Below are 26047 nucleotides of genomic sequence, written 5' to 3' on the forward strand. Positions count from 1 at the left end.
CCAGCTGCTCTTCCGGATGACCTTCATTACCACAATTAATATGCGTGCCACTCACATGCTTAATATGCTACGCTGGGATGAAAGCATGGGAAGAATGGAGATAAGAAAGAGACATTTTGGTTTTCATTCATGAAATCATGATGGTAGTTTCTGATTGTAACTGACTCACAAACTGACTTTCATGACCAAAAAAAAAAACCCCAAAAAACAATATGGATTAAAAAAAAAAAAAAAGATCAACATATTGCTCAACAGCTAATGGGCCCCAGTTTTGCTGTGTATAAGCTACACCAAATCGATCATGCGGCTGAGGCCAAGCCAGGTTAACAAAGAGGCCATTAGCCGCCACTTTGCTTTGCTTCTCCAAACACTGTCATTCATCTACATGCCTGAGCCTGCCGGTCCCAGGATGTAGGTAGCAGCGGGAACAAAACAGAAGGCCTAAGTGCTCGGTTTTTGTTTAGGAGCTCCTGATTTCGATCGATGAGCTTGTATGATGGGAACCGACAGACAAGTTGATGTGAATGTGTCATTGTCCAACTGATGGTTACAGTGCAGGTATAATTGGACAAAGAGCAGATCAGAGTTAAAAAAAAAAAAAAAAAATGAAACAAAGAAACCCAAAGAGGCTTGCCAATGTTTGATGAAGAAATCCATTTTTTTTTTTTTTTTATAATTTAAAAAAAAATAACACACTCCTACACACTTTTGATGTAAAATGATGCAACTGTAATACGTATTGGCAAAGACATAATCAGAAGCAACAATCAACGATGGCTCATCAAAATGATTGCGCAGGAATAATTTCATCAAGGCATTGTTGATACAGAGCGCGCAGGTCGATGATGTTGAGCGTGCTTTAGGCGACTGATAACCTTGTCACTGTATTTTTCTGACAATTTTTAACAGCTAACTTGGACTCACAAGGCAAAAGCTGATGGCTTTTACTTTAGATGAATGAGGGAACAATTTGGATAAAAACGTATGAAAGGCTTTCGTGCATCAAGAGCTTTGCACACAAGTCGGTAACCGCCCTTGACACGAAGAGACAAGAGATATGCTGAAACATAAAACGAACAGTATACTGAACATGTAAAAATGATGGATGGAAAGCTGTACCACAGCGATTTGTGGTCGGCATTGTAAAATGTCACTGGAAACCCATTTTTTCTTTTATTGCGCAAGAAAAAAAAGTAAATGTGCCCTTTCAGCAGGTTTATGTGAAGTTCTTTTTCGACAGCGGAACGGGTCAGAACACGTCAGTGTCAACTCTATCTAACACAGTAGTCAAGTCAAAATTACAGGAAAAACGTATTCTAACGCCCTTGTGTGCCGGGCCTGTCCATGGTTTATATCGGAAAGAGACAATATACTTTTTAGCCCGATGCCGTTTTCCCTGCTCAGAGGGCAAAGCACTCCCAAGTTTGACCTGCTTATCCAAGGCGATGTCTATTTCCGATAACCCGATGGGAATCGGCCTCTGCCTGAACCGCTGTTGCTCGATTTGTCGCCGACCAAGAAAAGCAAGCGTAGTCCAGAGAGCCCATTGACGCTAATCTCACAACAGGCTGGTTTTATCTGATAAATGCAAAGCAAGAGTGATGAGGCGCGAGGGTACGTATGTATGCGTGTCTGGCCGCAGGGTCCAATTACTCAAGCGCAGTGGATTCAGGCTGTCCGTTTGCATTATAGAAGCTCGGCATCTCATCGTCGAGTCTCAACAATAGGCGCACAAACATTTTCCCACCATTCAAATACTCAAGTGCCATTCATAGGGTTGGTCAATTAATCGAAACAGTGACTTTGATTTCAGCTCGTCATGATCATAAAAGCTTTATAATCGAAGAAAAACGATCAATGGTCCATTTGCAAGTTTCTGGGAATGCATCATGCTGCTTGTACGGCAAGCATGCGATGTGCATGTGATTCTGCCCTGCAAGAGTGTTCTGGAAGCTGTTCAATGAAACCCCCGTTAAACTTTACGGGAGAATTAAAGATGCACATTAATATATATATATATATATATATATATATATATATATATTTTTTTTTTGTTTTGTTTTGTTTTGTTTAAACCATGTCTTATCTGAACTTGCCCATTAAAGGGCATCTCAGTCGGTTTCTGCCAGGTAGTCAGATGTTTTTGTTTTGTTTTGTTTTTTGTCATTCCACCGTCCTTTTAAAGAAATTTAAAAAAAATGCTCATCTTGTTTGTTCCATTTGAAGCACAATGGACTATTATCGTACTCTCCAGTAAGGACTTTAAGAGGTTAGGACTCATGAGATGTCTGCTTCCTGTGATATTATCCACTCCTATTCCTCCCCAACGCGCCCTCGGCCCAGTCCCAGTGGCGGAGCAGGTATTGTGCTCTAATATGTCAGATAAATCTTTTATGACAAAGAGAAGCGTCCGGGGAGTCGAAGGGAGCAGATTTACGGGCTGCACCTGTAGATGAACGCGATGGGGGATGCTGCCAAAGTCATATCTGTCATGTCCTTCCATAAACTTAATGTGCTTTATTCAAAAGGAATATGATCAAGGGGCTTTTTGGCTGCAGCCGTAGACTGTTGGCTTTCCATTGTAACGAGAACCTTTATGGGAATGTTTCATGATTTTCAAGGCCAACAGAATGTTTACATTTCGTTGGGCTCATCACTCCATTCACTTTCCACCAGCCTCATATTGACAGTATTTTAAGATTGACGTTAGTACATTTGAAGTCAAAACGTTGCCGTCTGAAAGTTCAGTTTGCAGTTTCCATGATCAAAACACTCACGATCAACAGAATTCAGAGCCACAATACCTCAAACTGCTAACTCAATTAAATATTACAGTTGGTCTTGAGCTCGCCGAAAACCTGAAGCCTAACAAATGGGCAATCACTCCTACAAAAAAAAAAAAAAAAAAGAGGAGGATTAACCTAAGCTACACAAGAATTTTCGGTCAAGTCGGATATGTTCTTTGATAACACTTTTGAAAGGGGCGCCAAAAAAGCTTGTGAAAGGGGAGCAGCTTAAAAACATCCTACTTGGACGGCAGCAATGGCCTCGAAAAGTGTCCAAAGTCTGTTAAGTGCATCCAGAAACAATTGAGCAACAGGAATTAATGGACTTGAGCAACTGAGAAGGCGATGAGGCACAAGGCCATTAATAACGGTCCATTTTGCTTTTGTTCAACTGATCCGCCATTACTTCTGACCGACCATGGACTCGCCACTCTCAAAAGGCCTTACAACCTGTTCAAGCTGACTAAATTACAATTAGTGGTTATATTTTAGTGTGTTTCTTGCACTTCTACTTCCTATTTTTTTCCCATTATGCTTTGCACGAAAGTACAAATAGTCTCAGACTGAGCCAGTGTTGTGTCGTGCTGGCCTCTAGCTAGCTAGCTTCTCGCACTGGCCTCTAGCTAGCTAGCTAGAGCTACTCTGTTAAGTGCCTCTAACTAGCTAGAGCTAGCTAGCTAGAGGCCAGTGCGAGACAACACTGGCTAGCTAGCTATATTTAGCGAGCTAGCTAAATCTATCTGAATAAAAATCAATATAAATAAAAATCTAGCTAACTAGCTTGAGCTAGATTTTTAAAAATCGAGCTAGCTAGCTAGAGCTGGATTTTTATTTTGGAACTGTGCTCTTCTGATAAAGTTCTGTGTGGAATCACGCCTGTCCTTTTGCTTTGAAGATCCATCTCTTGGCCTCGCTGATTATCCACGTTCTCTTCTGAGATTCTTTGCTTCTCCTCAAACTGTGTGGATGAGAGCAAGAATTTGGAGGGCAAGCCTTGCGAAGGCCAAGATGACTTTTTCCAGGTACGTGGGGAATTTGGTTGTCAGGTCCGATCCAATACATACGGTCAAAGTACACATGATCAAAACCATGTGGCGGTGCGGTCATCGCAAATAATTGCCTCCTCTGTTTCCTGCCGCCGGGTGCCATCAACACGTCACACAACACGTCGGTTCAAGAGTTCATCCCGACAAGGAGGCCAGAAATGCAACCTGTTCACTGTCAACGCGGAGAACGGGAGGACCACGCCTGGTGCTGTGGTTAAAACCGACCCCCGATGAGCTTGGAGACGGCACCAGGTGGGAAGGCTCTTTTGCACGTCCACTACAAAGTCAAATTTCTTTTATTGGGGAGGTTATCTGTCTCTTGGATTAAACCATCTGCTGAACACTCCTTCGATCAGAATGTAATCGATGTGGTGCCGAGTGAAAAGTTTGTTTTTGCATTCATCTGCTGGGAGCGGACGCTGACTCTGTCCACGCTGGAAGCACAATTCGGAGGAGGAGTAGTCGAACCGAGTGAGATTTTTGCGGCTCGCCTGACATGATATCCTGTGGACGTTTTAACTCGCCTGAGTGGGAACAAAGCCAAATTCCGTCCCTCGACTGAACAATAAAGTTTATCCTATTCTGTTAAAAAAAACTTCACTTCACTACAAGGGTGGTTCTCAGACAACATGGTCCAGGAGTGCGACATCTGGACCCAAAACTGAATTTATACAAAACCAGTCAAAAGTGAAATGCACTTTCAATCAGACCTCCCTGCAGTGTGCTCTGAATAAATGTATCGGTAGTTCACTCAGCCCTTTGTTCGCGGGAGATGATTGAATGTCGTGGAATACTCGGTTGTTGTGTGTTGGTATGGTTTTGTTACATGGACACCAAACTCTGAGCACTCAAGTGCCAAATTATCCATCCATCCATCCATCCATTTTCTGATCCGCTTTCTCCTCACAAGGGTCGCGGGGCGTGCTGAAGCCTCTCCCAGCTGTCTTCGGGCAGTAGGCGGGGGACACCCTGAACCGGTTGCCAGCCAATCGCTAGGCACGCATCGACGAACAACCATCCGCGCTCACACTAACACCTAGTGATAATTTGGAGTGTTCAATGAGCCTGCCATGCATATTTTTGGAATGTGGGAGGAAACCAGAGTACCCGGAGAAAACCCACACAGGCACGAGGAGAACATGCAAACTCCACCCTCTCGACCACCGGGCCGCCTGTGCCAAATGATTTTCAAATTAATTATTTTTCACACTTAACAGGTTCACACCCTTGAAACAAAGATATTCAGTTGAAAAACTGTTTCTTCTACCCAAGTTCTTAACTCTTACAGCTGACACAGAAAAGTGGCACGGAAAAAAAAAAAAAAAAAAAAAAAAAACTTAAATTGATGAGTTGCATTGTGAGATTATGGAGAAAGCGACACGGTCCTCCGTGAATCAAAGTTCGACTTGGGAGCGGCTGATTAATATGGATAGCGCCGGCTTTGGTATAAAACAGAAACGCGGAGCTGTCAGAGTGCAGATGGATTGCAAACGCGCAAACCTACTGTATATTCACGACGAGATTTGAAAACCGCGGTGCAACATTTCCACCCACCCCGACGCACATATTGTATATACACCGTATATTTAAGTCTCCCTGCATTGCACCTGATCTTTAATCTGTCACAGTTGTCTAAAATCCATCACTTAACTCTTTACAGCCCTCCCTCAGGTTATCTTTCTTCTTACCTCCTCTCCCCACTTGAGCTCTCGTCACTCAATCAAGAAGGCCTTTCCCAAGCCCCGAAAGACCCGCGGAGATATGAGCGCGGTGGACAGAGAGGAGGAGGCGTTTTGTTCACGATGGGTGGGGAAGAAAGAGGGAAGTTTGCCCATGTTTTGGAAAGTGTCTGAACTGTAGCAAGAGGCTAATTAGTACGAGCCGAGTGCACCGTGATGGGGAGAGACTGAGGTATGCGATCGCAAAACGTCCATGCATGGAACGGACGGAGATTGTGCCATTAGACCCATGTGAGTGGGCTGTTTGTCTGTGCATACTTGGGAGGCTGGTATCAATTGCCGGCGATACACAGGGCCCTGCAAAAAGCCTACAGAAGGCAACATTCTTCAGAACGTAAGGCCGCCCACACACCCACTTCTGGCGTAGCCTCATTAAACACCAGTGGCCCAAACTCCCCAAGACCTTTGGCTACATCACTTGTCCACAGGAGACAATATATTTGTGCAAAGACCCAAACCTTGGAAATTTGATAACAGTCCATACCTATTCCAAATGCAAATAAATCAAAAACGGCTTCATTCTTGAAAAATATGCATTGACCTGCTCTCCCAGAGTTGGAAGGTTGGGATAACCTTGACAAGCACATCTACAACTGCGTGCATAATTAATACATAGAATACAGAAAGTCAGACCAAGGATTTTTTTTTTTTTTTTTTGGAAGCAAACAATTATGTAATACATCTATGTGGCCTATGGAGCTGCATTGAGCAGCGAGTTACACAAGTCTCTCAGCCCATCCATCTCACAAGGTAATCAATAGCTTGGGGGCAGCGAGCTGATGATGAAAACAGAAAGGGAGGGTTTGAAACGTACAAGCCTGAGGAGTCACTGCAGATTTTATTTACCAGGTGGCCAGAAGCAAAAACATTGGCACCAAGCTTAACTCCCTGAAGGAGATCGTTGAGAGCGGAGAGGTTTTAACTTCTGCAGTAAGGTGGGCAGGTCTATGGAGCGGCTGGTATGGCACCTGCACCGAAATCAATCATAAACAGAGGGCCTCCTCGATTTGTTTACCCAACGCGGGTTATGGCAACGCGGGTTATGTCAATGGAATGAGGATATGGGCGCTCATGAAAATACATCAAATACAGTCGGAAAAGAGCAATAAAAACCTGGTCCCTGAATCCAACCAAAGTGCGGGTGAGTGTTACCAAACGAAGAGGTTCCCGGGGGCACGTGGACGCGAATGAGACGGCCTACACTTAAAATTGCACATGCAAACAAACGACCTTCACAATATGCCCGCATAACCACAAGAGCCGGAGTACTCTCTCCCAAGAATACGCCTACATGCAGCCCACATTGAAATTCTCGCACAAGCAGAAACGCACCAGGCTTGTGTTGGAACAGATTACGGATGGCCTTGCTCAGAAGACAACATGGGCACTCGAAAACAAAATCAACAAGGATATAGATAGAGAAGAAATTGGATTTAAAAAAAAAAAGGAATGAGGATATGCATGCGGGCGGGCGGGAATGAGGAGTGTGGCGTAGTCCCTGATTAATCAGATGGTTGAAGTGTGCACTACAGACACGTAGAGGATTTGTAATAGGAACAACCTGAAGATCGGTCTGTATACTGTGATTCATTTAACTGTTAGCGCTGACTTCCTATTGTAGCCGACTGGAAACGGAGACATTTTCCGGTTCATCTGTAAAGCACACGAACAATTTCACTTGAGGTGTTTTGACCGTTCTGACTTCACAAGCCGACCCGATTTAAAAGGGGAATTAAAACAGCTTCAGCCACACTCTACGAGTACGTCTCCAAATATAAGAGCGTGCTCCCCCTCAAGTTTCAGTCATCTAAATGTCCATTTTTGTCAGTTCCGCTGTGGACCCGACTTGAAAGACAGTTTGAGGTTACACCCACGAAGCTTGTCCGAGTCGTGTTGCAAGACAACTTTCAGTATCGGTTGAGCTGAAAACACCGATGTCATGGTGCAAAACATAAAATGATCATATCTGACTTATGAACTAAACAAAAGCACTGGAAATCGCCTAAAAACAAAATATCACGCAACATGGCGTCTGCATGCCAGAGCTTGAGATGCACTGCGTTTCTTTACAGAGCGCAAAGTGAGGCAGTTCCGGGTCCTGTCCCTTGCCTACCATAATTTGGTAACTTTGCATGTCGGTAAAATACGGAGAGTTCCATACAGGGGGGGAAAAAATGTTCTAGATTTGTATGAAAACCTGAAACTGTGTTTCAAAGCTGTGTCACCCGCAGGCCTCAAATGAAACGGCAACAACTCGAACGTAAGGCGTCGAGTCATTGATCTCAGTGTGACCGCTTCGATCGTTAGCTTTGATTTTTGTGTCGTAGGCGATGAACTCGTACGGTGCGAATCCGATAGCAGCACTTCTGAAAACCGTCAAGCGGCGAGAGATGCTGTGAGAATCAACGTCTGGTCCACGCCCGCGAAACGGTTACTGGGTCTTATCTTTTTTTCAACGGGCCTCTCGTCTATCTCTTGCCAAACATTCTGTGGGCGGCGCAGCCTTTCAGCTCAGAGGTCCGGCCGTCAGGCACCGCATGGAGCCCCGTGATCAAAGACAATGCTCGCTAACTGACTTGGAGCATGTTGAGCTGCTGGCTCGTTTCCAGCAAACACTCCTATGATGATGTTAGGGCGTTCAAATAATTCCGTGCGAGCCGACTTGGCCGTAATCGCTGCTGCACGGGCCCGCGAGGCTCTCGGTTCGCTTGTACACCTTATTTGGAAAAGATGACGCTAAAAGAAAGAAAAATGGATTGAATGAAACTGAGCAGAGCAATAGCGGTGCTCTGATTCTGGAATACAAGGTCACTTTGAGGGCAAACAACAATAACAGGGTTCCCACTCTTCCACTTGCTTTTTATTAATGGACCTTTTAAGGACTTTTGAGGGCTAATTCAGCCTTTTTTTTTCAGGATTCAAGGTGGATTTAACGAACAGAAAGCCACATATCACTGAGCTGGTGTTCAAATCATTTGCTGCCAAAGGAAGGGCACATCGTTATTTTTAGAGGGCAATCCGCTAACCCTTTATTTGACATCCAGTATGTTAAATTGGCCCGAAATGACCCGAAGTGATCATCATCGGAACTGATCGGAGACGGTGGGAAAAGCAGAGCGGGAACCAGGAAGTCCCCACAGTCCGGCTCCTCACTTAAGTTTGCGGTTCTCCTTCAGCTGTGACATAGCACACGTTATATAACTCGGCCACTGTCTGACCCGAGGGCCTCAATTTTACAGTAGGCGGAAGTCTCAGAGTCCCCTCCCCCCTCCTACTCGCACGTACAGCGCAATGCACAAGGCATGCATCGACCGAGTGTTCACTCAGCATCCACGGGGCCATGACTATGACTGAATAGTCACTCTTTGTGTGGCCGTACGGCGAATGGACACGTTGACCTTAACAAATGCCACGATGTCGGCGGCCACACGTACGCATGTTCACGGGCGATGTCACCGGGCCACTTTGAGCGTCTAGGAGTTGTAGCCGAGGCTACATAGAGTGAAGGAACATGGTGGGGATAATAAAACTGAATGGATAGTGTCGATATTAACCCTCCATTTTGTGTTCACACTTGGCCAAGAGGAATCACACCGGTGTTAATCCAAACAGATTGAAATGTGTGAACGCAGCCCGGTTGTTTACACTCGAGCAAAGAAAATCACACATCTTGTCATTTCATGACTGGTTCACGTCTTTGTTCCAAGCAGCAGTCATACTCTAAAACTGCGGTTCCCAACACACACTAGCTGACTTGCTTTCAACTCACAGGCGACTTGATTGAGTGTGCTTTTGATTTCTTCCCGTTTGATTCAATCTGCTAATGATGAAGTCAGATGGGACCGTCTTCCTGGGATACGAGAATACAATGGTAGTCAGGAAGAGCCTTGTCTATGTTTGTGCACTTTATTTTGGAGTCACCCAGTTCTCCCTCTAGAATCTCCAGTTGGTCCAAAACGCTGCCGCTGAGTTGAGTTTAGTGAAGATACATACAACATGACAAACAAAATCAGTGGTACCTCTACTTACGAACGTCTCTTCACACGAAATTTTCAAGTTACGAAACATCTCAGCAGGGAAATATTGCCTCTTGTTACAAAAGAAATTACAAGATAAGAAAGGAAACAATTATGTTTGAATTTTGTCGGGGTTTGGAACGAATTAGGGTATTTACATGGAAAACGTGTCTCTACTTTTGGAATTTTGGAGTTCAGAAATTTCTTCCAGAACCGATTAATTTCGTAAGTCGAGGTACCACTGTATATAAAACAGAAGTATGCTTTGAACAACCAGTGTGAATGCTGCTTTTGCTTTCTGGTGGTTGTTTCCTGGTGCAAGAAAAAAACACAATCTATTTCCAGGTAACTCGAAATTAAGTCATTTCAACCATCCCTCGGTCCGCTTTTTGGGGGCAAGCCACGGTTCACGTATTGATTTTTACACACGGCCAAATGGATCGCACTAGCAGAGCTGTCGCTCCGGAGTTCATCTTCACATAACCAAACCCACAAGCACGACCACAGCCGTCAAGACTTCAAAGTTCAATGATCCTGCGAAAAACAAATTACCAGACCCTTGCTGTTCAAACGATGAATGCTATGCATGACTGATTCAATTTACAGGCAGTGAAACAAAAATTAAACCAATTTGTCGCGAAACAATGATTCAATTTCAGCGTTAATCGGATCCGTATTGACCTACAGCTCAGCATTTAATTGATTTAGCGTGTCATTTTATCGGCAGAGGAAAACAAGCTCATGATTGCGGACATCGGCGAGGGAATTAAGGCAGACATTTAAAAAGGTCTGACCTGAGAGGCAGATGAAGGTCATGTAGTCTCCCTGACCGCCAGTCGCCAGGAACGGAATCTTTTTCTTGGTCTTTCGCTTCACTTGCACGGCTGCCAACATCTTCTCGTCGTGGGGTACGAAGACCTCCTTGTTGATGGTGGCTTTGGCACTCATCTCGGAAGCCGGCGGGTCGGCTGGCAAAGGGCTTCCGCGGGGGCGACGGCAAGGTGCGCTCTCAAGCTGTGTCGGTGGAGGGGAGCGAAAGCAAGATGAAAATTGAGACCTGAATTTATCAAAATGACTTGCGGTATCGTCTCGACAGGTAGTCTGAAATTAAAAATCGCCGTAGGATGACATGGTGTGTGATCGATCCAATGCATATTTCTTAGTACAAAAAGGTTATTGCGATGTATCGTACTGTTCTCTCTCACCATACGACATTGACGTATCAATCCATATTTCCGCTGTGCCATGAAATTGTAGAGCACAACAAACACGCTGAGCAACATTTTGGTTCACTTGCACATGGGTTTGACATTGAACAGAGATTTCCTTTTCAATTACTTACAATATATAATTTTTTCTATGACCAAGCGGTGGTAGAAACTCACTTGACACATATAATCAAATCTATATTCCCCATTAAGATGAATTGAAATTCCATTAATCCGTTCCAGCCACCCCCAAAAACCATCACTTCTTTCATAATGGATTTTTAATTAAGAAAAATAGCCATGCATTGTATAAAATTAAAGATACAAGAGAGAATTTAAAAAAAATATTTTTTTTTTTTTTTTTTCATTTTTTTTAAGTGTCTTGCAACTAAAAAATATGCAACTATTAACATAGTCAATAGAGAATAAAGGAACACAGTTCACTTTTCGGCACAGAACGTTCAGTTCAGTTCAGTAGAGAGGCATGCCACGTTCCTGCGGGGAACGTATTTATTAAGGGCCCGAAAGTGGAACTGCCTCATACTCTAGCCACATGTCTAATCCAGAAACAAACACAGTGCAGCTCAGTACGTGGCTAACAGACATCGTGGGGAAGAAAAACTCTTTATCAATACACCCAAATCGACAAGTGACATTTGTTTGGTGTTGAACGGGGATCGTCTGTTGCAAACAGGAAGCAACACGTCAGACGATTGTCTATCTAGTCCTCAACTTCACTAGCCTGAAGTCCGTGCCGCTGCAAAGAAGTGGGTTGATTAGATCCGTATGCTTTCATGACATCTGTGGATGTGATCGGCCACACACTTGAGACACTCGCAAAAACTCCAAACCACACCAGCCGCTCTTACAGACGAGGAATCAATTTGTCATTTGTAGCCCAGTGGATGAACTACTGTGCGGTGAGTCCAAGCCGGTCCCAAAAAAAGCTCCAGATTGTTTTTTAGTTGGCTCATAAACAACAGACTCAAAAATTACAAAGTTGCTTTGTTACATCTCTGCAAGATTTCCAAAAAGTAATAATGTGGCGGGCCAAGCGAAGCAAAGAAGCAAGAAGCAGGCTAGAGGGGAGCGGTAAATAATACACAAACAAACTAGTCTCGTCGGGGCTGGAAGGGCACCATTGTTGGCCGGAGGTCATTGTTGTGTCGGGATGACGTCAACCTCCAGGGAACAGAGTGGAACATAAAAAGCTCTGGCGCCGGACTAAAAAACATTTCTGGGAGGAAAAACTCAAAATGAAACATTTTGCTGGGGCTTGGAAATGAATAATGCAAAAGCAATAACAGGAGCTTTTTAGCATAGCGTGGAAAGCTAAGTGATAGAGATCTAACAGCAACAACTGTACGTGTCCGGCCTCAAAATGGAACGCGAACAAGCGTCTCCGTTCCTCTAGCCGACCTCTTTTGTAAAAACAACAAAGTGTGTTGCAGAAAAGTGTTTTTTGTTTTATCCCGCTAACTGTCAAACAAACAAATAAAAAAGAATCTCCTATTCAATAAATTTGTTCCAAAAAAAAAAAAAAAAAAAAATTGCAATCCAACGTGGAAGATACTCTCAGTGGAAAGCCTCCTTCTCATCCATCCTCCAGTTGAACCTGAAGGTTGCTCTGCGTCTACCCGCAAGCTGTCACCAGGCAAAGGCGAGCGTCTCCCACCCCCTCAGGTGGCCCATTGAAGCATTAGAAAATGAAGAACAGCAAAAAAAAAAAAGAAAAAGAAGACAGATAGCAGCCTACAGGCAGTAAGATGAAACCAAGTACGATGCCAAGCGTATGCCTTGACTCGGAGCCGTCTGACGTAATGTTCGGCGGACGGAGCGGGCCTCGTTGCCGCCGTGGAGGCCAAACGACGTACATAAATTTCACGGCCGATTATCACCCAGTAAGAAAAAGCGCGGCATTAACTCCCGAGTGTACGGAGCCGGGCCAAAAGGCACTTCTCGTGCTCGGTTCTTGGCTTGGTTACAACGTCGACGTTCTTTATCGCGGGTGGAAAAAAAAAAAGCAACAGCTGGCCCCAAAAGACGTGGATGCATCTTGCCGCTTCACAATCTTAAGCTTCCGGAAGAAAGCAATAAAGAAGCAGTTGGTGGAGGTGAGGTAGCAGTACACCATTCCCACTGCCATTTAATTATGTGCTAAAATAAAATAAAGAAAGGGGCGATTTTATTCATGGCACAAAACTCTATTTAATGTGTTCAACGTTCCTTTATTCCCGATTTACTATGTTCAATTCAACGAGAGTTTGCATATTTGCGTAAGACGCTTAAAAAAATATATAAAAATTTGTGTGTGTGTGTGTGTGTGTGTGTGTGTGTGTGTGTGTTTTAATTCTCCCCTATATTGTATTTTAATTTCATACAATGCAGGACTATTTTTCTTTAATCCATTACGAAAGAACTGATGGTTTTTGGGGGGTTGGAACGGATTAATGCAATTTCAATTAATCTCAATGGGTGAAATAGATTTGATATATTTGTCAAGTGAGTTCCTACCACAGCTTGGTCATAGAATGTGTTCTATTTTGATATAAAGCCGGTTTAAATGGTTTTTTGGGGGAACATACATTATGTAACTTGCTATGATCTTAAGTTTTGGACAGGTGTGATACTGGTTTGGCCGTCCCGTGCATGTTTTGATCTTGCTCAACGTGGACCAAGGAAGGTGGTCCGAGGCTCAGGGAGTTTGTATGAAAGCTCAGACGCATGGAACATTCCAGGGAATGTTTGTTACTAGGCCACGCCCCCACATGAATGCTACAGCGCATTATACAATCCCAGTGAGGAAAACGAAGTTACAGGCTTGAGTACGAGATAAATTAGCCGAACGTCAAGGTGCCACTGGATAACAGTTCACAATTAAAATATAGGAGACTGAAACTTTTCCAGCAATTAAAATGCCAATATCGGTTACATCCGCAGTGGATTGAAAAATAAAATAAAAAATGCCTCCGTCTCCTTTACGCGGTAAGACAGCGACCAAGTTAGTCCTGGCTTTGAGCAAAGACAGCAGCGAAGGAACGTGGGCCAGGCGGGCCACCTTCAACCAGACGCCAGCAGAGAGCAGCCGACGGCGTCCCCGTTTGACCGTTGAGCTGACCCGGCTGTCGGACGCCCCGCGGCAATCGCGTTCCAAACAGACGATCGTGGACACGGAAATTTGTTTTCAGGCTACACTTGTAAAAAGATGACGTTCCTAATGACTCCCAGGCTTGGATTTTATAGACCCAAGCATCCTTTGAGGGGGGTGTCGCTGCATTGGGCAGCTGTAGATGCGGCGCAGCCACGTGCACACATTGCGGGGACAGAAATGCGGGGGGAAGATTTACGTTTCTGTGGTGGCCAGCCAGTTTCCTGTTTTGCAACATGATTACGGTTCACAGCTCCGGTATGTCTCGTTTTCACAAGGAAAATACAGTAACTGCCTTCTTAAGTCATGTCATTCCGAGGAACAACTCTCTCTCTCTCTGACTCAAGGGGCGGTATGAACGCCTGACGACACTTTCTTTCTTTTTGGTTTTTTTTTTGGAGCAGTCTTACAATGCATCATTCCAAAGCTACACTTGGGGACTCGTTCACAAATCTCTCTTGCTTTGAGGCGGTCTCGTACAAAAAAAAACATTTTTTCCCCCTCCTGGCATCGAAAGCAACACATTTATATTTTATTGCCTCAAAGTGAGGGTGAAAAACAAGCGCAAAAGTAGGATTGCGTTTCCAGGCCAGAAAGAATTCAATCTCCTGGAAAATAACATTTGAGTTGTTTTCCAGCCATCTTAAATACTGTATTAGATTTTGTCCAAACAAGTAAAAAAAAAGACAGATTTATCACTTTTATGAAGGTGATTTCATACCTTATGACTTCCTCTCTTCCTTTGTTGAGTTTGAGCTTAGTTTTTACAGGGCATCTTGAGCTCCTGAAAAGTGAATAAAGAGGCTTTTCATGAGCGACCTTGTGCCAGAACCGCACTGTTGACTGTACACGTGACGTCCCAGGCAACTCTGAAAATAACAGTCCAGTAAGGCAAACAAATGTGCCTCTGTTGTAACTTCTCATGTGCAAATTTAGATATGTGTGGGGGACACTGAAAAAGATTCGGGATCTCACACGTGCCACAAATGAAAGCAACCACAACCAGCAAGGCGATCGCTAACCATGAATCAATAAACCTCGTTGTCAGGCAGCAAAAAATATTTTCTTGCCAATATATACGGCAAGTCCTGAGTGACCAGTGACCGAGAGATATTTCACGACGACAACAATAAGTCTTTTATTCATTGGAACAATGGTAGAGTCCAGTAGAAATGGTTCTTTGTGACCGCGGGTTTATCCAACATCGTCAACCGCATAAATCAGGTCGTTTAGCGCACGACCCAACAGCAGACGTGATGTTCGAAGTAATTGGCCAAAGAAATACAGAGCAAGATATAAGCTTATCTTTTATGGCGGAGCAGAGCAAATTAAGCCCTGCCCCGAAACTCTTTCCAGGGAAGAGACAATATTTTCTCCTAAGTGGGTTAGTTGGGCCTCACAGCTGGGAACACGGGTCAGATAAGAAGCCTCCGGGCTAATAAGAGCCAAAAGAAGAAAAAAAAAAAAAAGCCAAACAGGTTTACCCTTTCGCACAGACCAAATAGTACACCCGTATACTGTCCTTTCGATTTTGTCAACATTCAAACATTTTTTGGAGAGAAATTAAGGGCTATATGGCGGCATGCTATGTCAAAAATTAAGAAATAGAAATCCTGACTTTGTGTGCCGATCAAAAACATTGAAGCGTTTCTACATCTAATTGGTTCGTGTCATTTTTTTTAATTGATCCTGGACAACACAGGTGTCAAACGCAAGGCCCGTGGGCCAGATCCGGCCCGCCACGTGATTCTATGTGGCCGTGGCGGTTTCTTTTTTTCATAGTTTGGCCGGAGGTGCGACTTATACTCTGGAGAAATTATTAACACATTATGTCATTGCACGTGTTATTTTCACATTAAACCACAAGAGGATAACCGCAGCCCCCCTCGTTGTACTCTTTCTGCTACCTGCGACAGGATGCAGTCGGGTGTATTCATCCAACCATTATCGGAACCGCTTTATCCTCACGAGGGTCATAGGTGTGCTGGAGCCTCTCTCAGCTGACTCCGGGCAGGAGGCGGGGGACAACCTGAACTGGTCGCCAGGCAATCACAGGGCACACATTGCCAAAGACCATTTTGTGCTCACAATCACACCTAGCTACAATTTAGTGCTCAATCAGCCTGCCATGCATGTTTTTGGAATGTGGGAGGCGGACATGCCAGCCAGTCGCCCATTGTGCCGCCCCAATTTGAAGTCAACGTGTAAAAATCAAATTTAACTGCCACAAACATCATTGTCGTGTCTCATAGAATTTGAAATGATGAAGCAATTTGTAAGCGCCGAAGACAGTGTCAAACAAACTTGAATCAGCATTCCCTCTCGATTTCGCATCAGTTTAAATGTATGTAAAAATCACATCAATCTTTGGAAAGTCTTATTGGATTTGAATAAAATTTGCATTGTATAAGACGAATGTGACGTGGAATTTAGCAAAAATGTAAATTTAACATGAGAAACTCCCTTTGAAATCGTGCGGCTTACTTACTTCAGTCAAATCAATTTTCGCCGTCAGCGCAGCATCAAAATGCGTTGCGTCAAACCGTGATTAATCATTCGAATTATGTCAAGATAAATTGAATCGGGAATGGAGCCACATTTGGCAGCAATGTCAGTTTTATCGCGGGAGCTCAAAGGTGAGTGAGGCACCAAGCCACAACTTCACTTTGTATCCCTTGAGATGATGATGAAGTGAGGAGTAGTGTACCTCCCACTCAGAACCTTCACATCATGTACATTTCCAATTGAAGCGCAGAACTTCCAAACTAAGCACGCGAGAAGATAAGCGTTGACAAAATAAGATTCAATTCGTATGTTTACGTGCGAAGAATAACGGCGGTTAATTGGCTACCTGCACACACACGTGTTGCGATAGTTAAAAGAAAAAAAAAAAACAATTACTTCAGCCATGGAAACAACTTCGAACATTCGTAAAAACGCCCCCCCCTCCGTCTATATTTCACACACCCATCACGATTACGTCCATTGACATTTTTTACTTACCGGCTCTTGTGCTTTTAAACGTTTCACGCGCTGCCCCAGCAAATCCCGTCCTTGTCGTCTCCCAAAAAGCTAACTTGTCGCGTCCGACATGTCCTCCTCGCTTTTTGTCTTCTACCCTCCACAGTCGGTTGAGTGAAAGGCGACTTTTTTCAGCCACCCCCCCGGACTCGAGAAGCGCGACCGAAGAGTCAGTCAGTCCTCTCGTCGGCCTGACTTGCGACTGAGTGAGTGAGCGTCAGCCTGCTTGGATGAAGAGCCAGCAGCAGGTTCACACACGCGCGCGCACGCGCACTCACATTTACGCGCAGGCTGTCATTAGACGTCAGCGGCCATGTTTTGGGGGGAGTTGCAGTTATTGTGCACCTCATTGGTGGAAAGTAGCGAAGTACAAAGGCTTTGTTTGTGTATTTATTTTTGGGATGACTTTATCCATTCCATTTGAAACCGTTATCTGTATTTTGTAGCGGGGCTGAACAATGAATCGGATTCAAATCGACATCGCGATGTAATTGAATACAGTTTTCAAATCGGAAAAGCTGCAATTTGGAGGGGGGGGGGCTGCTTCATTTCGGTTGCTCGGTAGGCTTTTTTATATACAGTGGTTCCTCTACTTACGAAGTTAATTGGGTTTTTTCTTTGCTAGAAAATTGTGTAATCGAGACACTTTTCCATGGAAATGCCCTAATTCGTTCCAAGCCCCCCCCCCAAAAAAAATCTGAGAAAAATGTTTCCTAAAGCATAAAAATGCATCAAAATACGTAACAGATACAATTAGATCATTGCGCAATAAATGAGAGTTGTGTGTAAGGTAAAAAACAAAGAATAGAGTGGAGAGTAAAAATAATGGTCATTTAAATTTTAACTGCGTCCTCATCGTTTTTTGCCTACTTTAGTCCATGTTCGCTCTCAGAAGTGGTTTTTGCCTGGCATTTTGTAAAGAACTGATCCAACGACGTTTGCCTTTGTCGGCTTTTAAAAATCCTTCGAAAATGTCCAAGGCAAACATCAGCATAGTGAGCGATCGCCTGACTGGTGAACACTTTTTCTGGGTGATTCACATTTACATTAACCTATCGGAACACCTCTTGAGCGAATGACGAGGACGCAGCATCGACAGATATCTATCTACACACATAGACGCATACAGTAAGTCACTCTTAGCCAATGGGATGCCAGAATGATGCTCGGTAATAGCCAATGGCAGAGCAGCTATAAGTATGTTGCGTTCAGGAAACTCGGAGCTGTGACTAGCAGGCCATACTGTATTTTTACCTTTCGTGTCCTGAAATTTCTTTCGTAACAAGAGGCAATATTTTCCTGTTGAGAAGTTCCGTAACTTTCGTACTACTTACTGTTCGTAAGTAGAGGTACCACTGTATCTCTGTAGTTTGTATATTTATTTAAATAGTGTCAAGTGCTTAATAAGTGCAGTTCACAAGATTCGGTTTAGCCATAAAATGGTTTGGTGGAGAGGTGGTGTCTTGTAGGTAAGATAAATTATTACTTTGGAATGGACATATATGCTATCAAAGTCATTAGTACACAAAAGAATGTTGCAGAGAACAAGAACCGTATGCATTTTAGACCTTTTTTTTATACTTCTTTAAATATGTCGTTTCAAAGAGCACAATGAACACCCACTGATTGATAGCAAAGTAATGGAACTCTTTCGAAAAGCGTAAAGCACAAAGAACACTCCTCAAGGTTGTCATCAAAATGAAAGCCTGAGGGTACTTTTGCCACCACTACCCTACCGAAAAAGGTTTCTCAAACACATCACGGTAGCAATTATGAGCATGTACAGTGCTCCGGAGGCTCATAAAACCAGGCCAGAAAATAATTGGACACACCTTGCAGACCCCCCGTTGGATCGTTTCAGCTGCCACCGAGCTAGCTACATTAAGAAGGATAACCGCAGCCTGCCTCGTTGTACACTTTCTGCTACCTTGTGGTCCCTGCCACAGGATGCAGTAGGGTGTATTTGCGTGTTATTTATCTGTATGGGGTTTGGCTGCACATGTTGCATGAATTGCACATGACACAGGGCTGTGCGACCATGTTCATTGGCCATAAAACCATTCCGTTCCGCCGTGACGGACCTATAATAGTGCCAAGCATAATATTTTACGATTTGAATTATCCACTCACTGGCTCAAACATCCAATAACTCCGACACAGTAGCTTGCCCTTGCCCTCCCCAATCGTCCGGTGAACAGTAACCAGCCCGTCCGCCACAGAAGGTTTCGTTCGGCTTCGGCAAATTCCTGACTGCTCCATGAACACGTTCCAGGGAGGTGTCTGTGTTTATGACGGTCCTTAGCTGGCAGCTGCTTTTGTTTCTGCAGCCATTCAAGCACAACCTTATGCTAACACGGCAAGGCCGTGCAGCTGTGAGAGCGTCTACAAGTGTGTGTGTACTGTATGTTTGTGTCTGTCTCGTGCTTTGCTTGGCCAATTGTGAGTCACCCGAGGCAATCCCGTGCTCAGTTACGGAATCCTTTCCTGATTGTTTTGGCCGCCGGTCATTTTTTTTGTGGAGACCTCTACCTTGCCCATGTTAGTTCAATGTTCATGCAATGTTGAAGAGTATAATGACAAAACTTGGTGAAGAAGCTAGCAAAGAACTTCCATGTTACGAACAAGACATTTTTTTCCCCTCAAAGTTTAGCATAAAATACACTGTATACTCTTCAAAACAAAACTCTAACCCTAACCCTAACTTGCGAAGAAGCTAGCAGAGAACTTCCATGTTACAAACAAGACATTTTTTCCCCTCAAAGTTTAGCATAAAATACACTGTAGGGGTTCCACTGGGATCTGTATTGGCTCCACTGGTATTTGTGTTGTTTTGGTTGAAAGTGTCACCACAAGCACATAGTCGAATAAGAAGACATTACGTACAATAATGGTGAATGGATTCTCCGGAGACATTTGTGCTCTTCATTGGTTTGAACAATGTGTAACATAGCGACGTGACAAGATTTTCCACCCAAAAATGAGACTGTCAAAATGGCGAGTGGCAACACATATTTGAGTAACAATGAGTAGAGAAAATATAAAATTTCATTCTTACCGGTGAAATGTACATGTAGAACTTCTTCTCCCAGATGTCTTGTTACAAATGTATGCCAGACATGCTGGCACTTTCGCCGTGGAGACGAAAAATGAGAATCGATATTTCAAACTTCCACCAGAGCGCTGCCGGTTGGTACACCTTTTGAAGAAGTCTTGGTACGACACCAGGGTTCAGATGATTGCATTCGCGCTCAACCCGTTCCGGGACAACGGTTACTACAGTGGACATCTTACCATGTTATCAGGTTTCAGGGTGCATGAAAGGGTTAATCTGCACTGACCAAAAAAAAAAATACATAAAAAAAAATCCCACCAGAGTTCATTACAACTGTGAACAATCGTCGAGTTTGTCTCTCACTGTTGGCAAAATGGTACGAATTATTCAGCAATCATGCGGCGTGAATGAAACCGTGTACTTGGCAGCTGGCAATCCCTAATAATCAAGTCTGAATGTTCCTTGTTTAAGCCTCTCAAGTTACAGTTTGTCTGGCTCTTTGAACACACGACTACAGCAAGCTGCTCCACCATCTGCGGCAGCATGTGGAAACAGTTCATTTGGGGAGTCCGGGGGGACAAAAAATGTTTGCCTCTGAGGTTTTTATGCTTACTTTGAGACCATCCACTTTGATTTCAACATGCTCGGTAAATGCGGATGAGAGATTTGGGGAGGGGCGAGAAGGGGGTGTGTTGCGAGGGAGGTCCGTAGGGAAGGACAACAACAAGACGGTTGTGGAAACTCTGTGGAAAAGGCAGAAGTGAAACCTCTCCGACATGAGTAAGCCTGTTCCGAGTTATGAGTCACTGTTTCCTAGTGGGGTATACCACAAACATGGCGAGGGGTCACGTTTGTGGTATCGAGACTAACTATTTGTACTGGGTGCCTTGGTGCTGCCAACTTTTTCTCTTTGGTGCACTGACAGAAGAAAAGTAGGTGCACCCACATTTTCAACTGCATTTCATTCAACCCCAACTTTTTCTCTTTGGTACACTGACAGAAAAAAGGAGGTGCACCCACATTTTCAACTGCATTTCATTCAACACCACCGACGTTTTTAAATTCTCCAAGTGGATGTAAACTAACGGGCACAAATGTAATAGGTCCGTATTAAAAGAACGGTGATGTGCAGGAAAAAGTGCAAAAGCGCTTACGGTTAGTTTAAGCAATGTTAGAAACTGCCAAAAGATCTTAAAATGTGTTTCAGACGCCCCCTAGGGGAGATAACCATTTTTCGTTTCCATACTCTGACAAGATGTACAGAATATCTCTCAGTAAACTTTGTCATGTGTTTACAAAACAAACAGATTAAAAAAAAAACACCCTCAAAGTTTGTTCGCCTAACACGAGTGATTCATGTAAAGGAAGCCATCAAAGAACCAGAGAGGTCGAGAGGTTAATTGCCCCACTTCTCCTTCCCCTATAAGGTGGTGTTCCGTCAAGAAAAGCACTCCCAAAGGAGGCGGGTAAAGGGTTGCTATCGGAGACCTACCCGGCACGCCATTTCACTTGGCTTGCATCTCCGACTTCCCTCCACGTCCCTCCTCCTCCCTAAATCCTGGAATACATAAACATCGTCTCAGCCACACGGAGATGGGCCTGAGCTGTGTGCGGCCTGGATCGGCGAGGCGGGAGCGAGGTGCCTGGGTCCCCATGGTGAGCAGGGTAAACATGGAACTCCCTAATACACTCGGAGAACTAATAACACTTAAAACGGGACTCTGTAGGTTGCGAAGGTCCCTGTCACGATGGTACTCAAACTTTTTATAGCATAAAACTGAATCATACTGTACCGTAGGTCTGTGCCTTTTCTGCACTGTCAATTTGAAAAAAGATCCTGTTGCTGTGTAATGAATGCACGGAAATCTGGAAAGATTTTTATTTTTTTATTTTATGTGATTCATCAATTAAATAATTGACAGTGATAAATTATTCAAAAAATCGTTCGTGAGCAGCTCTAAATTTGAAAAAAAATGTGCAGTTAATCCGTATCGGAATTGGTATCAACTGATCACACCGATGGGTGATCGGTATCGGCAGCACATAACCTTGATCGGAACATGCCGAATTGCGTCATCTGTACCATTTCTAACATTGGAATGTCATTATCAAAACTAACATGCTCAGCATGTGTGTGGACAACATTCAAAAGGCAAGTTAATTTGAAAACGGATCGTCACAATTACCGATATGACAGTTTCAGGCTCTTCTGAAAAAAACACGAATTCTATTCTCATACGCTCCGTTCCCCCTGACGGTAAATTGCATGAACTGTGGCTCTGGAATGGTCGAGACAGCCACTTGAACGGAGATTTAAAGCAGATATCAGCCATTCATCATGTGTAGGTGCCGAGCCGGCCTCTCGTAATCGTTTTCATATGCCGCCGCATTGGAATTTTGCATTACTGAAAATAAACTCGCCAGAACGGTTCAATAACATCGTGTTCTGCTGAGATATTTCTTCGCCAGCGAGAAAATACAGTGGTACCTTGACTTCGTAATGCCACAATTTACGATTGAAAATGAGGGCTGAGAAGAAGCGGATGTCTGTTCTGCCCTTTGTTTTACGAAAATCCGCTCGCTTAAATGCCGACGTGAGCGGTTGTGTAAATCTGACTATTGTCAGCGCCTCACGAGCCACACACCTCCTCAGACGCACATCACAAGAAACAGCCGTTTTCCCCAATGTGACTTTTTGTCATTTTTTGGAAATTATTATTTTAAGAATTGACGAGAAGGAACATTATCATCATTGATCGTCCGTCATTTATGTCCAAAAGACTCCCCATTTGTAATGGTGTTTACGGATGACATCAGGCTGGAGGATAAATTGTTGAAAAGACTTATCGTTATCCCACAAGACACAAGATGAGAACATTGTGACACACGACTGACGATTTTTGCCGTTAGCGTCTTGGCCCGGTGTCGTGTTTAGTCGTTTTCCATGGAAACTTGAAACTTGATGTGGCTCTCAAGTGGCTACTTTGATAAATGATGTCTCGAGTGTCTGGCTGGGACACGACGGAGATAAAGTAATAAAATTTGGTGTTAATGCTCAGGGTGGTTTTTCCTGCGTCGGCTGAAACAAACAATTGGCTGGGACGTCGCCCACCAATTGTTTTTTTCCCTAGAATGCGATTATGACTGAATACACATGTGGACATCAGGTGGTAGAAGCAGTCACCCCACTTGACTTTTTCCATCGTCTTTGTGCGATCCACTCAGGTGTCCAAAAAGGTGTGATCTTGTCTCATTACCTCCACGACGATGAAAACGGGACCGCTCATCGAAACGTGCAAATTGAAAGACAAGGCAGCCACTCTTCAATCAGTTGTCTATCATGACTCCCCTGGGTGCAGTTTGATTGTTGTTGACATGGAGGACGGGGAAAAAAATCTATTTGGTGAGCGAGGAAAGTAAAGAAAACCAAATACCGTACAAGGCACTGTACTTCCCTCTGGTGGACAAGCATGGTTATTGCAAGCGTGGTGTGTGCATATATTATTTATTTTTTGAAGTTCCAAAATGGTAGTTACATTAAGGAAATACGCAATCTGTTTCTAAGAAAAGTGCTGTTACATGAAGATGAAATTGCTGTTGTATACCATTACAGTAGTTGGTCCAAAAAAAAAGTAAATGTTATCTTATAAGAACATGATTAAAAATAAAACCTTAAAAATGAATATTTATTGTATGAAATATTTTAATACTTTTAGGTTAAATGTTCTCGTTTTTGGAATATATTTCAGGGTTTTTTCAGTTCAAATTTTTTAGAAGCCAAGTCAATTTTTTTCAAGAAAATTCATGAAATGTGTTAAGTATCATGAATTAACCAAAAGAATTCTGCAAAACGTGAGGCGTTAAATAAAAATTACTTTTATTCTTTTAAAATAAATGCATTTTTTTTTTTACAGTCAGAAAAAAAAGAAAACAACAGGACATGCACTGTCGCTCCTGACACGAGAACGGCAAACAAAAAAACAAACAAAAATATATATATGAAGCAAACTCCTTCATATTCCATTAAAGACTTTTCGGACGACAACAAAAAGCTGCAAAAGTAGTGTTGAGTAAAAGAACATATGTATTTCCGTGAGTTTAGGATATTTTCATCTTAACGTGATGACAGTCATCATATTAAGAAGACGCACGCACGCACGCACACACACACACATACACACACACACAAAACATATTTACCCCTCAGAGCAGAGAGAAAAAGACTGTACAATTCTATAAAAGCTGTGTTTTTACATTAGTTACAAAACAAATAATAATACTTCATTTTGCTTGCATAATTGATTGTGGGCCTTTGCTGGTGTGTTCTCATACAATTCATAATCAGAAGAGGAATAATACTGTGGTGTGAGAGACACATAGAGGTAATCTGAGGATCACTTAAACGTCCGTTGTGTGAGAGCGTTTGTATTACAAAAAAAAAGCAGATATTAATATTTCATAATTTTGCTTGATATTAAAAGCGGTCTAGCCCCCTGCCATAATGCTTCATGCTGTTTTAAGAGTAACAATTGCCCAAATTCAATGCGATGGTGTTCAAGTGCTGACAGAGAAAATGGTGGGTTTTAGGACCTGGGGGAGAGGCTAGGGGAAGCCATTTGAGCATTTACTCCCTATCCTACTAGTACACCAAATTGTCCATGAACTAGTTTGCTCTTTGTCCTTTTTAGACAATTCAGTGCACTAGTGGAGTGACGAAAGAGCTCGAGCAGAATGACTGTGTCTAACTAGTGTTTTTTTTTTCCCACTACTGTATGACATTATTGTGCACTAGGAGAGCAACTATGTGCTACTATAGTGAGGCAAAACTGTGCACTAGGTTACTTTGTGCTACTAGAACTGCTAGTCCGTCCTAGTTTTAAACTACTCTGTCCTTATTGTACTAGTAGACTTGTCTTGCTAATCTGGTCAAAGACGTGTCACAAACTAGTTTCCTCAACCCGACGAGCAGCGCCAAAATCCAACTTGTAGCCTTGCTTGACGAGTAAAAGTAGTTGTTCTACTAATATGTCTTGATCATTCTACTCATGCACCTTTGTCATTTTACTAGTGTGCCACATTGTCTGACTAGTGACAAAAAGACGGATTTCCATATCAGCTTGTGTCACAAATTAGTAACCTCCTGGACTGTACCAGAAGCACCGAAGTATCAACTGGTAGCTTTGTCTCATGAGTACCATGTAGTTGTGCTACTAGTGCACCCTCACTGCGCGCCAGTCGACTGCCCTTGATGTTCAGCAGATTACTGCAGAGACCCTTCAGCGCACTGGTAGGAAATGGAATAAATAATCACACTTCTTGTGTCACACACTAGTAACCTCCTGGATCCGAATCAGAGCACCAAAGTGCCCACTGGTTGTTGCCTCACTACTAAGAAGTACTTGTTCCACGAGGATGCCAGAGTTGTACTCGTAGCGTAAAGGAAATTTCATACAGTGGTGGAAAAAAATATTACGAGTAAGACAGGGTTATTCTACAAGTGTGCTGAACTGGCTTGCTACATCTGGATATAAAAGACATTGAATAAATATTAGACTGTGTATTAATTTGATATCCATCCTAAGGTCCATGTACTAGTACGCTCTTTGTCCTCTTTAGTGGGACGACTACACGGCACTTGGTGAGGCAAAACGGCACACTACTAGTGCCATCAACTTCAACAAGTTAGCATGTTGTTGTACTGCACTAGTGGGAACCAAGAGCGTGATAGTCCATGGAGCGTGCAGTCGCCAGCGAGCGGGTGGCCCCGATGGCGTGACGCGTGGTCAGACCCACCCGCTGGTCAGCTTGTAGAACATGTCGTCATCTAGGGTCTCGTTCTGGTCCTTGGCCCGCGTGGACAGGAAGATGTAACCACCAATGAACTCATGGACCACCTTACAGTCCACCTCAGCACAGATGAATGACAGGCTGGGCTCGTCCGCAAACTCGACGGTCACCTGCAGGGGGCGCAAAAAACAAACAAAACGAATGTGGACAAGATGGCAGACACAAAGACACTTTGAGGCAACAT

General features: G+C 43.6%; 2 protein-coding genes across 10 annotated transcripts in view; both read right to left on the minus strand.

Moving 5' to 3' along the window:
* Positions 1-20248, minus strand: part of stxbp6 (syntaxin binding protein 6 (amisyn)) — a 41105-nt gene extending 20857 nt beyond the window's left edge. The window contains exons 1-3 of one of the 5 annotated variants that reach the window (XM_019872593.1): positions 16947-17256; positions 14665-14727; positions 10382-10601 (exon numbers count right to left, since the gene is read on the minus strand). In XM_019872593.1, the coding sequence (XP_019728152.1) occupies positions 10382-10535 (154 nt within the window). In that variant the 5' untranslated portion in view covers positions 10536-10601; positions 14665-14727; positions 16947-17256. Of the gene's footprint in view, positions 1-10381; positions 10611-14664; positions 14728-16946; positions 17258-20019 lie in introns of those variants that run through there. The other 4 variants (XM_019872590.1, XM_019872594.1, XM_019872592.1 and 1 more) reach the window with 4 other exon arrangements.
* Positions 20249-23876: 3628 nt separating this feature from the next.
* Positions 23877-26047, minus strand: part of fermt2 (FERM domain containing kindlin 2) — a 39714-nt gene continuing 37543 nt past the window's right edge. For all 5 annotated transcript variants that reach the window (XM_019872524.1, XM_019872523.1, XM_019872526.1 and 2 more), the window contains one exon: positions 23877-25973. In XM_019872524.1, coding sequence (XP_019728083.1) covers positions 25800-25973 — 174 coding nt within the window. In that variant the 3' untranslated portion in view covers positions 23877-25799. The remainder of the gene's footprint in view (positions 25974-26047) is intronic.

This window comes from Hippocampus comes, unplaced genomic scaffold (genome assembly GCF_001891065.2).
Source record: "Hippocampus comes isolate QL1 unplaced genomic scaffold, H_comes_QL1_v1.1 scaffold92, whole genome shotgun sequence".
NCBI lineage: Eukaryota > Metazoa > Chordata > Actinopteri > Syngnathiformes > Syngnathidae > Hippocampus > Hippocampus comes.